Below are 12,269 nucleotides of genomic sequence, written 5' to 3'. Positions count from 1 at the left end.
GTCAGCAGCGCCTCCACCCAGCGCCTGCGCGTCTCCCCGTAAAGCACCAGGTGAGGGCAGAGTGGAGAGTACGTGATGTTTTGGCTCCGGATCTCTGTGGAGAGCCTTGTGGAACCTATGAAGTCTGGTTTCTTAGAATGTGGGTGTGCTGGAGCCTGCTCGGCGTGGCTTGTGGGAACCAATCGTTAAATTTTCAGGAAGTTTGCAAGCCAGTCAGTCAGCGATCGGTAGGTTGAAACTGGCCACGTGGGAGCATTGGCACCAGGGAAACGGGCAAATGCTGCGAATTGGGACTCCTCCTCCCTCCACAGAGCTGGTTATCCAGCCTCACCGGCCACCACTGGATGCCTGTTCGTGTATTACAGTGAGGAAATGTACACATGGATGTACACATGCTACAGACACACTAACTCACTTACCAGCCACCACTGGGTATATGCTATATGTGCTACAGTTAAGAAAGGTAGCCCGGCCAGTGTGGCTCAGTGGTTGAGCATTGACCTATGAACCAGGAGGTCACGGTTTGATCCCACACTGGGGATTGAGCCCGCAACTCGGGCATGTGCCCTGACCTCCTGGTTCATAGGTCAACGCTCAACCACTGAGCCACGCTGGCCGGGCCTCCTGCTTTCATATTTAATTCTTTCATGAAATGAGTATTTCATGGTGCAGCCACTAACCTTCACCAACGTGGCCGCTTTCCCGGTAACCATGAGGCTCACAGAGCTGAGAGGCGTGACTTTGGGAGCACAGTTCGCTGAGACCCTGAGGAGGCCGGGTCGCTCGTGCTAGGACCTGGCGCCTGCAGTTGCTCGCTTGCACGATGTCCCCCATCAGATGACGTCACAGTGAATTCTCCCCAAGTGGCCAGTCTCTCTGACTAGATTAGTGACATTAACCGAAAAGGATTCAAGTTACGTGACCATACACTCAGGGCTTCTTTCTTACACTTGGGTTTTCACTCAGAAGTCAAGACCGACTCCAACTGTTAATCCTGTATTTATGGAATTTGAGTGTCTTCTGGAAAATAATAGTGAAATGTTGAAAGTGATGAAGGCCTTTTCAAATGTTATGATGATAATGTCATTTATAATGACTATTTGGCCAGGTGTAATAAAACATACTATGTGCTGAAGGCCTGGGGTGGGAGCGGGGGCGGCTGGAAGGGGTCAATAGGGGAGAAAGGGGAACATATGTAATGCTTTCAACAATAAAGAATTAAAAAAAAATAAAGCATCCTATGAACTGTACATAAACAAAATTCAGTAAATGAAAAAAAACCCAAATATAAGGATTTGAATCTATATGTATGACTTTATGTTTACTAGAGGCCCAGTGCATGAAATTCGTGCACGGGGGGGGCGGCGGGGTGTCCCTCAGCACAGCCTGCACCCTCTCTAATCTGGGACCCCTCAGACATCCCTTTCACAATCCGGGACTGCTGGCTCCCAACACTTGCCTGCCTGCCCCTAACCGCTTCTGCCTGCCAGCCTGATTGACGCCTAACTGCTCCCCTACTGGCACGGTTGCCCCCAACTGCCCTCCCCTGCCGGCCCGGTTGCCCCTAACTGCCCTCCCCTGTATGCCTGGTACCCCCTAACTACCCTCCCCTGCAGGCCTGGTCCCCCCCAACTGCCCTCCCCTGCTGGCCTGTATGTTTTAATGCATCTGGCCAAATAGTCATAAGTTGCCCCTAACTGCCCTCCTCTACTGGCCCGATTGCCCACAACTGCCCTCCTCTGCTGGCCTGGTTGCCCCTAACTGCCCTCCTCAGCTGGCCTGATCGCCCACAACTGCCCTCCTCTGCTGGCCTGATCGCCCACAACGGCCCTCCTCTGCCGGCCACCTTGTGAGGGTGTGACGGTCAATTTGCATATCACCTCTTTATTAGATAGGGTTTTGTGTTTTATTAAACAGTCATTTACAGTTAGCTGCTCCACACGGTCCAGGCACGCGGTGGTCTAGGTGTGGGCACGTCCAGGAGGGCCGAGGGAGTGTCGAGCTGAGCATCAGGACATGAACACGCGGGGACGGTCCTGGTGGCTCGGTGTGTCCCTGGGACTGAGTGTGCCTGGGGATTCCGTGGACGCCCCGTTTGCTTTGGGTGCCATCCCTGCTGCGGACGTCCCCCACGGGCAGGGCCGCACGAAGCCCCCGCGGCGCACGCCCGGCCGGGTCTGCACTCGGGCCGCACCGCCCGCGAGGAGACGGACACTCTGTTCTGACGGCGTGGCGGTGACCCGCGGCCTTCTCAGAGGTCCTCCCGCTTTCGAATGATCATCTGCCGGATCAGATCCGCCACCTCAGGCCGGATGGCGTCCATGGGCTCCTCGGGCCGCCAGGACCTCACCACGCGGCCCTCGGGGCTGACCAGGTACTTCCAGAAGTTCCACCTCGGCTCCTTGTTGGAAGAATCTGAAACGACAGATGCATCTGCGTGAGCGTGGCTTCGTTTCTGTCAGGACTTTCCGTTCGGGGGAGCTGCACACGGGACAGCTAGAATCACCGTCCAGGATTGCCACCTTGTCACAAAGCAAAGCGCCAACGGGGCCCAGCAGCCAGCTTCCCTCACGGGCGGCGACCCAGCCAGCCCCCGGAGCTAGTGACTATCCAGATCTGCTGATCTGAACAAAACAATTACCTCGTCACCAGCTCAAACCTTTCAGTTTCTTAGCATTTTAAAAGATAAAATGATACTTTACAAGTCCTTTGTAAAGGGAATGTGTAGGGTACTTTTCATATTAAAGATGGCTTTCATATTGTTACCTGTTACACAGCTGAACATGGTGAGACATTTAAAACAATCACATTTGGAGAAATTGTGATGCCCTGATGCATCTTAATTTACGTGAGAAATTGGATGTTTTTCCTCTATGTCACCCTGGGTTCGTGCGTTCCTATAGGCTGGCATGAGAAGGCAGTGCAGCTGGGATTTATCCAGCGCCTGCTGTGCGCCGGGCAGCGGCTCCGTGCTCTGACGGCCCGCGTGTGCGCGCTCCAGCCGCCCCGGGAGGGGCGTCGTTCTTCTCCCCATTTTGCAGATGAGAAAAGTGGAGGTCCGAAAGCAGGTGTCAGGGCCAGGGAGCAGGCAGCCCGGAGCGACAGCTGCACCCCCCCCCCCCCCCCCGGAGCTCGGGGTCCAGTACTCCACAGGGGACTCAGGCCGGTGTCTGGGGGAGGTGGCCAGTTCTTCCCCGTGCACGTGGGACTGGGCGTGGGACCGACACCCGCTGGGAGGAGGAGCTGGATCGGAGGCTTTGGGCGCGGGAGGCAGACCTGACCCAGGAGGGGGAGGGGGCGGAGTAGGACGAGCCCACGTGATTTCAGGAGCAACCCCAGGATGAGCAGAGTGAGGGTGGGTGGGAGGAGGACGCTGCAGGGGAAAGGGGAGGCGGAGGGGAGCGCAGGTACCGGGACCACCTGTCAGGAGGGCGTGACAGAGCCGGTGGCAGCCAGCGAGGCGGGAAGTGGAGAGCCGGAGGCAGAGAAACGGAGGAGGAGGCGGGGGAGCAGTTTTCAGAGGCGGAGATGCTTGCTTCGTGCGTGCGGGAGGAGAGCCAGCGAGGGCGCCCAGGGGACGGGGATCCAGTGCGGCCGTAGTCACTCTGTGTGCTGTGCTCTGCACACGGGGCCCAGTGACCTGCAGGGAAATGGCCGGGGACCGGCTGCCTCGTTAGATGAGGGGTCGGCACCTGAAGGTCCTGAGTCGGCCGGGCAGGCAGGGGACACGTCCTTCACTCTCACCGTTAACCCATCTCCCAAACGACCTTAGGGGTGGACACACTGACCATCGCATTGTACCAACGAAACAGGCACAGAGAGGGTCAGCGGTGTGCCTGAAGCCACACAGCAAAGGGCGGGGCCGGCGTGGGCTGGGCAGACTGGGCCAAAGCCTGTGCCTTAGTCACCACCCTCACTGCCTTCCTGCTCCCTGACCTGCTCCCCAGATTCTGCAGCAACAGCCCAGCACCGCTTCCTCCAAAAAAGTGTTATATTCTGCTTTGAATTTTAGCAAAAACCCGGTAAACTGAGAATTATTCCTCCTCGAGGAACATGAAATCCAGCGTGGATGGCCCCACTCAAAGACGAGGGGACTCCGTGGACACAGCTGTGGCCACTTCCCAAGCAACATTTTCAGTAAAATGATCATAAGGAATAGACACAGTGGAATGGATCTGCTTTGTCATCCAAGACGTCAAACATTGATTTCAGGGCGCATAACTTGTAGGAAGTGCGAAAGGCTGAGGCTCTGGCTCTGTGATGGTCTGAGAGGACGTCCCCCGGACGCTTTTCGAATGAGATAGGAGCGTGCGGTCCTGTTCTAGGGATGAAAGCAATGAGCCCCTTCCCCTGGGGAGGAGGGGAGATACTTACCGACAAGAAACCGGAATGCAGGCTCCGCCTCGGGTCCCAGGATCTTAATCTTGTGGAAGATGGGGAAGGTGACGCCGTAGGTGCTTCTCGCAAAGGACACGACCTCCTTGGTGGGGCGGGGCTCGGCCTCCCCGAACTGGTTGCAGGGGAAGGCCAGCACGCTGAAGTGGAAGGGGCCGAACTCGCGGTGCAGCGCCTGCAGCGCCAAGTAGTTGCTGTCGGTGAGCCGGCAGTCGCTGGCCACGTTGGCAACTAGCGTGACCTCCCGGAAGAAGAAAAGAGCCGAACAGACAGTGAGGCAGGGGAGCGATCAGAGGCTCTGCCAGCAGCTAAACCCGCCCCCGGGAGACCCTCATCCTAACTGGATGGGAGACCACGGCCTGGATGCCCCCGAAGACCAGGCGTAACCCCCCCCCCCGGGCTCCCCCAACCCCCCGCTAAGGCATCAGCTGCTCAAGAGGGTGTTTTTAAGAAAGATGGTCATGGATAGATGCGTCTCCTATTGACGTCTCCACAGTCACATCCCAGTTACAGGAACATCCTAACAACTTAATGTCCGAACAACTTAACGTCCGAACAACTTAACGCGTCGATGCAGCGCACAGGGAAAGCGTTTTAAGGCAAACAGTCGAGACGGTGAGTTTATGGACGAGAAGCGCGTGAGCTAGAGGACCCTGACCGTGTGGATGTGCTAGTGACATCACTTCGTTATAAATGACAGCGTACGGCCACCGAACTGAGAACACGGGCCCCGGGCAGAGAACGCGGGCGAACACGTGGCAGAGCAGAGAAGCCGCGGCCGCCCGCCCGGAGAAGCACTTACTTTGCCTTTAAACTTCTCCAGAGAAACGGGCCTGCCCGCGGCATCCTTCACCTCGAACGCGTAGAAGCTGCGGGCCCGGGGCCTGCGGGCCCTCAGCTGCAGCAGCAGCAGCGTCCCCGCGCACAGCGCCAGGGCCAGCAGCACCGCCAGCGCCTTGGCCCTGGGCCCCGAGCGCAGGGGCTGCGCGGCCAGAGGCTCCATCTTGGAGGATCGGGAGGGAGGGCTCAGCGGGACAGCATTCGAGGAGGAGCTGAAACGCGAAACCCCCAAACCCAGCTCGGTGGAAAACCCGGAAGGACAGACGCGCTCGTCCCGCCCACCCGAGGAGCAGGCGGCCCTTCTCCGGCCGGAGGGAGGGAGGGAGGCGGGAGAGCGCGGGGGAATTCCGGGGGCTTTGGGATGCCGTTTGCAGTTTCTGCAGGAAGTCAGGACGGTTTGGTAGCTCGCTCGCCCTCTCCCAGCGAAGAAATCATTTCCCCAGCAGATGGCGCCCTTGACCCTGGGAAGCGGCGCCCAGCAATCCTTAGCTCAGGGGCTGGGTACCCAGAGCACAGGACGTGGGGGGACCCGAAGGGCGTGCGTATGATGTGATGGATGTCACACCCGCTCCGTGAGTTCAAGGAATTGATGATAAAACATCTGAAAGGCTCCTGACTCCGACCTCGCCCAGCTAAGGCAATGCCAGGTGAATAGAGCAGAAATAAATCGATGATAAACAGCGACGGCTTAAAAAGCCCTCTATCGTCAAGGACACGCAGTTCAGTGCTTTTCGTATTTCTGATCGTGACTGACAGTAGGAAATGAACTTGCCATCGAGCAGATGACTGAGGGTCCCAGGGAGAGTCACTTCCCACTGGAGCATCCATGCCCCGGGGCCAGGTGTTCTGAAGATGGTTCCACGTTCACCAATGGGCTCCGACCTGCCGATGAAGCATCGGGCTCGGTGAGAAAGCAGGATGTAGCGGATGAGGAAATTCCCCGAGAAGGCACCAGCCCCAGCTCACCGCTGCGTGGTGCATCCTCCAGCTGCTTGGTTCTGATCTTCCCCCCCCACCCCCGGCTGCCCCTGCGGGAGGTCTCTCGCTGTGTTGAGCATCTAGGGGGGCAGCCACGGTGTGTGTGTGGGGGGACCCCATTGCCTGAGACCCCTGGCTCGGCCGGGGAAGCCCGCAGCACTGTCTCCAACTGAGGGCTTTGTGCCTCCGGCCCTGTGGCTGCATTTCCAGAAAGTGCTGGGAGGTGCAAGGGGTGACGGGAGGCCCTGCCCATTGGACCTCAGGGCGGCTCTGCCTCGGTCCTGCCTCCGTGGGGGCGCGTGGAGGGGAAGTCCACAGCTCAGCCCCGTCAGAGACCAGCACCACTGCTCTCGGCCTGGGAGGAGTGGCTACGACAGAAAAGCATCGTCTCCTAACACAGTTTCCAGCAAAGAACGGAAGTGTATACGGCACGGATCCCCCGTAACTGTGACAGTTCCACTCGGGGTTCTGGCCGAGTCACTGAGCACGCAGGGTTCCTGGAACCCTGCTGTGGGAACCCCGTCTGTCTGAATTCAAGCAATGCTCGGAGACATGCGGCCTGGCGAAAACAAGGCCTTTAATGCACGTGGAGAGCCGGTGTCTGAGGGCGGGACGCAGAGCAGCGACCTCAGGCTGGGTCATCCTCCGCATCCCTCCCGCTGCCACGTGGCTGAGGCCCCTGCGGCTTACACGCCCTCCTACTCGCCCAGGTCCTAGCGCCTCCCGCTGGGCTGTTGTTTCAAATGGCCGAGGCCTTCCTAGTGATACCCAATTTTCGGACCGGACCCCGGATTCTTTGTCCGCCGGAATCGAAGAATGAATCCACGGACAGAGGGTAGTATAGCAAAGATGGAGATTTATGGAAGAACAAGTACAGACTCCCGTATGGGGAGAGGGAAGCGTCCCACAGAACGGACTCCCGCGTGGGGCGGGGGAGAAGGGTCCCACAGAACGGACTCTCACGTGGGGCGGGGGAGAAGGGTCCCACTGGGTTCCTTTCCCCACGGCTTATAAAGGCTGCAGAACTTGGTGCCTGATATCCCCTCTGATTGGTCACTATTCCCCTAGACTGGTTACTATAGTAACTCCTGGGCTCAAAGGTCGAACCTCACATGGAACACGTGAGGTTCTCCCCGCTCCTTCCTTCTGAATGAAGGGCTTCCTTCTCTTCATTTTGTAAGTGTGACCTTTCTTGGCTATTCCAGTTCCCTTGTCGTATGGAAATATACCTGCTGCTGCCTCCTGTCTTATGGAGAGGTGGCGGCCCCTGGCTTCCTTGTGTTCTGGAAATGTGCCTTCTCCCAGTCTGCAGCCCCATGCTTTTTCCCATGGACCCCAATTCTAAAAAGCCCCTAAGCCTGCCTGTGTGTCCCCCTAAGATTCCTGCCTCACTGGTCTCCCCACCCCCTTTGCTAGGGATCTTCCTGTCGCACAGCTCTCCTGCCCGCCCTCCCAGCACGGCTGCCCGTGGCCACAGGCTGTTTCTTTTCTGTGAGGACGGCCCCGAGGCCTGTCTCCCACGGCCGTTCCGCCTCGCTGCCCCGGAGGAACCGGCCCTCAGCGCCCCCAGACCCCCAGGCCTCACAGGCCCGCAGGACAGGTGCACACTGACGCTGAGAAAGGTCAGGCCGCGTCCTACTTTGGTTTCCAGAGCAACAGGCTCCTTGGTGTGTGCCGCTTGCCTTTGGGGGTAGATGTGCTTCCTGTCTGGTCCACATGCGGTATGTCAACCAGCTCCTCAGCTGCCCGCACAGGCTCAGGAGCCAGACTCCCGGTGAATGCACAGGTCACCTGGGGCCCCGCTGAGGGAGGAGGAGAGGCTCACTCACCTTCAGGCAGCGCCCCGGGGTGTGTGTGTGTGTGTGTGTGTGTGTGATAAAATCATTACAATAGATTCCAGGAACTCCCAGGAAGGGACCCAGAGCCTGGCCTTGGAGCGGCCATGATGCTGCAGACACTGGCCAGAGGCTCACAGCCCGAGGCTCACGGCCCGAGGCTCACGGCCCGAGGCTCACGGCCCAAGGCAAGCTGGGGCGGGGCAGTGGCTGGGAATTGCCTCGATGTGAAAACTACTTTGAAAGCTCAGGCAGCCCAGCGGCGTGGCTCAGGTGTTGAGTGCTGACCTATGAACCATGAGGTCATGGTTTGATTCCCAGTCAGGGCACATGCCTGGGTTGTTGGCTCGATCCCCAGTGTGGGGTGTGTGGGAGGCAGCTGATCCCTGATTCTCTCTCATGGTTGATGTTTCTTTCTCTCCATCTCTGAAGTAAATAATAATTTAAAAAAATATATATATATCCTATCTAATAAAGACAGAATATGCAAATTGACCATCACTCTGCAACAAAGATGGCAGCGCCCACAACCAATAAGGAGGGGATATGCAAATTGACGCAACAAAGATGGCGGCAGCCAGGCTGGGACGCTTGCGTCATTGCCATGGCAACGAGGCAGGCGTTCCGCCCCGCCCTGGCCACTCTGGGCCTCTGGGCAGCATGCGTGTGCAGGCGCGGAGTGGCTGGGGCGGGGCGGGATGCCTGCTATGGGGGGTGGGGCGGGGGGTGGAGGGAGCCACAGGAGGGAGGCAGGGCCGGAGCGAAGGCCTGGGTCCCGGGTGCCGGAGGGAAGCTGGTTCTGGCAGCCAGGGGAAGGAAGGCCTATTCTTGCACGAATATATATAGTGTGTGTGTATATAGATATATCTCACTGGAAGGGGCAGAGAGTGTATCCTGAAGTGACCCGGAAGGGCCGCCGGCCGGCTGCTGGGCCAGCCATGTGGAGAGACGCAGTCCTGTGAAGGCGGCCATGGCCGTGGCCAGACGGGAGGGGGAGCGGCTGACGTGGCCCGAGCCCCTCGAGGCACGGTGGTGGGGCACAGTCTCTGGACCACCTGCCTGAAGGGTCCGCACGCCCGCAGGAAGAGGGAGCTCCGAGTGTCACAGAGAAGAGGGACTGTCCTCACGGTCAGTTTGAGTGTTGAGACCTTGGAGTCGATGGCTGGTGAGTGGCTGCCGCTGTGTGGGGCTGTGGCCGCGGGCAGGTGGGCAGGGGCTGGGGACAGAGGCCTGGGAGCCAGTGGGTCACTGTTGTTAATCCTCACCTGAGATCTTTTTCTTGTCTTTTAAATAATTCTTTATTGTTGAAAGTATTACAGATGCCGCCCCTTTCCCCCCATCGACCCCTCTCCAGCCCCCTGCCCCGCCCCCAGGCTCTCACCACCCCGTTGTCTGTGCCCGCGGGCCATGCATATGTGCTTACAAGGTCTTTGCTTGATTACCTCCCACCCGCCCTCCCCTGCCTTCCCGCTGGGATTCTGCTCTCTGTTCTGGACTGCTAAGGATATTTTCCCCTTGATTTCAGAGAGAGAGGGGAAGACAGAGAGAAACATCGATGTGAGAGAAACACATCGACTGGTTGCCTCCTGCACGAGCCCCGACCGGGGCCTGGGCCAGGGAGGAGCCTGCAACCGAGGTACGTGCCCTTGACCGGAATTGAACCCAAGACCCTTCAGCCCGCAGGCCGACGCCCTATCCACTGAGCCAAACCAGTGAGGGTGCTAATGGGTCATCTTTGCTACTTCTGTCTCAACCTCAAGGTGTCCCCAGGGTCCCTCCTGGGCGGTGCAGGGCCCCCCACCCCCGAATGTTTGCATCAGATTATTTGCTATTAGATATGCGTGTGTGTTCCTATTGCATTTTGTTACTTCCTGACCTTATTCTAAACCCCTCGAGGTTCCCATGCGTTCTCTGTGCTCGGAATTCCTCCCGATTTAGTGCCAACACGACGTGCCTCTCGAGGTAAACAAGCCAGACCCATGTGCGCGGAGCATCGAGTCATTCATGCCTTTCCCTCCTTTGTTTTGTTTCTTATCTCCCTCTTCCTCTCCATTAATAAGTGCTCGCCTCACGTACAACTGTGTGACAGGCATTTCCTGGACGGGAGACAGGGCCTGGGACCGCACTGAGGACGAAGCAGCCGTCCGCAGGGCACTGCCTGCGCCGCGGCCATGCGCCCACCACCTCTGGGGTCAGGCCCGTCTGCACGCCGTTCGTTACTGACTCAGCATTAGGAGATGCCGGATATCTGACGCAGGAGAACAAGCGTCTGTGCTGAAAGGGCGGAGAGAATGTGCCCGTAGTATCGTGATATCCTAGGACCGTGGTCGGCAAACTCATTAGTCCACAGAGCCAGGTATCAACAGTACAACGATTGAAATTTATTTTGAGAGCCAAATTTTTTAAACTTAAAAACTATATAGTTAGGTACATTGTTATTGACTTAATTAGGGTACTCCTGACCTGGCCTTTGCTAAAAACTCAAGGGGCCAAAGAGCCGTATGTGGCTCGAGAGCCGCAGTTTGCCGACCACGGGCCTAGGAGATGTATCTACCTACCCTCCTACCTACCTGTCTCTCTCTCCGGTTTTCAGAGGAGTTTGGGTTCACAGCAAATGAAGGGAAAGTACAGAGTTCTCCTACCCCCCCCCCCCCCCCCCAGCACACGCCGGGCCTCCACGCCCACATCCCACATGAAACAGTGTGTCCGTCACGATGGACGGGCCTGTGTGATGCATCACTGCGACCCGAGCCCGCGTGTGCAGTGGGTTCAGCCTTGGGGGGTGGGTTCTGTGGGTCTGACACACGTACAGCGACAAGCATCCACCACGACAGTGTCACGCGCTGAGGGCCCCTCTGCCTCGCCCATCCCTCCCTCCCGCCTCCCACCCTGCCGACTCCTCACGGCCTCCGCGGCTTGGCTTTTGCTGGCACGGCCTGCGGTTGGAGTCCTGCAGCGTCACCCGTGCAGAGTGGCTTCCTGCGCTTGTGTGTATGGAGGGCGCCCCGTGTCTGCCAGGGCTCGCGCCCGCGCTGTGCTAAGCACTGGAACAACAGCCCGCTGCCTGGGTGGGTCCCGTCTACGGTCCTCTCACCTGCTCAGGCACATCCTTGTTGCTTCCGAGTGTGGGCAGCCGAGTAACTGATCTGTTTGTCTATCCCCGTGGTCGGCAAACTGCGGCTCGCGAGCCACATGCAGCTCTTTGGCCCCTTGAGTTTTTAGCAAAGGCCAGCTTAGGAGGACCCTAATTAAGTTAATAACAATGTACTTACCTATATAGTTTAAGTTTAAAAAATTTGGCTCTCCAAAGAAATTTCAATGGTTGTACTGTTGATATTTGGCTCTGTGGACTAATGAGTGTGCCGACCACTGAGCTATCCCGTTGACCGGTTTGCTTCCTCTCTGCCAACCCCACCTGGTTGGTTCCTACAGTTGCTGGCAAGCCTTAATGTCGGTGGTTCGGGTCCCTCATCTTGGCTCTTCTCACTCAGGGTTGTGTTAACGACTCTGGGACTTTTGCCCTCCAGATAAACTTCAGGATCTGTTTGTCAATATTAAAAAAAATAACTTACCGGCATTGCACTGAATCTTTAAATCGACTTGGAAAGAACTGACATCTTAACAGCATTGAATCTTCTTATCTAAGCACGTGGACTATCAATTTACTTAATTTTCTTTGATGAGAGTTTTGTAATTTTCCTCATATAATCATTGCACACGTTTTGTTAGATTTCTGCCTAAGGGTTTCATGTTTGGGGGTACCACTGAGAACTTTTCAGATCGACTCTCTTAACAACTTTCAAACATGCAACACGGTGTAACACACCTGTGTGCCTTTTCATTTCACTCCGGAAGTTTCACTGGAGTTTTGTGGAGCCGTGGCCGGCAGAGCCTGCGCCGGAGCAGCCCGCCTCTGCCACGCCCGCAGGTGCCCGGTGCCCCCTCAGCCGCTCCTGGTGGCGCATCACGGGGTCACGCTTTGCTCAGCTGTGGTCGACGGGACCGCGGGGCGCCTGGGTGGCTCAGTTCCTGTTGATCGTGTCATTCTCAGCTCGAGAGACGAGAAGGCTGTGGCCTGTGGTCTGACTTTGTGGGGTGTTTTGATGAGAATTGAAACGGAACACCAGATCCAGTCCCGACGTCAGGTCGTCACGGGGACTGCCCGCCGAGAGCAGCTGTGTGCTCGGCAGACGCAGTGGAGAAAGGGCCACAGGCGGCGAA

General features: G+C 57.6%; 1 protein-coding gene across 2 annotated transcripts; it reads right to left on the bottom strand.

Annotated features, from left to right (window-relative positions):
• Positions 1-1,465: 1,465 nt before the first annotated feature.
• Positions 1,466-5,581, bottom strand: GPX8 (glutathione peroxidase 8 (putative)). 2 transcript variants are annotated; one of them, XM_079780537.1, is made up of 3 exons: positions 5,198-5,581; positions 4,375-4,570; positions 1,466-2,415 (listed from the first exon to the last, which is right to left on the bottom strand). In XM_079780537.1, exons 1-3 carry the CDS (start codon positions 5,396-5,398, stop codon positions 2,252-2,254), a joined length of 561 nt encoding a protein of 186 aa, XP_079636663.1. In that variant the 5' UTR covers positions 5,399-5,581; the 3' UTR covers positions 1,466-2,251. The 2 variants fall into 2 exon arrangements, with proteins under 2 accessions (XP_079636663.1, XP_079636662.1); XM_079780536.1 differs by having other exon boundaries at positions 1,734-2,415; positions 4,375-4,636; positions 5,198-5,573.
• Positions 5,582-12,269: the final 6,688 nt, after the last annotated feature.

Source organism: Cnephaeus nilssonii, assembly GCF_951640355.1.
Source record: "Cnephaeus nilssonii genome assembly, chromosome: 2".
NCBI lineage: Eukaryota > Metazoa > Chordata > Mammalia > Chiroptera > Vespertilionidae > Cnephaeus > Cnephaeus nilssonii.
Note: the sequence above shows the minus strand (reverse complement) of the source record. Positions and strands in the feature narration are given on the sequence as shown.

Coding starts and splice junctions, on each gene's coding strand:
- GPX8 (XM_079780536.1), bottom strand. CDS start 5,398: ATGGAGCCTCTGGCCGCGCAGCCCCTGCGCTCGGGGCCCAGGGCCAAG. Junction 4,637..5,197: donor TGGAGAAGTTTAAAGGCAAA/GTAAGTGCTTCT, acceptor TTCTTCCGGGAG/GTCACGCTAGTTGCCAACGT. Junction 2,416..4,374: donor TGCATTCCGGTTTCTTGTCG/GTAAGTATCTCC, acceptor CTGTCGTTTCAG/ATTCTTCCAACAAGGAGCCG.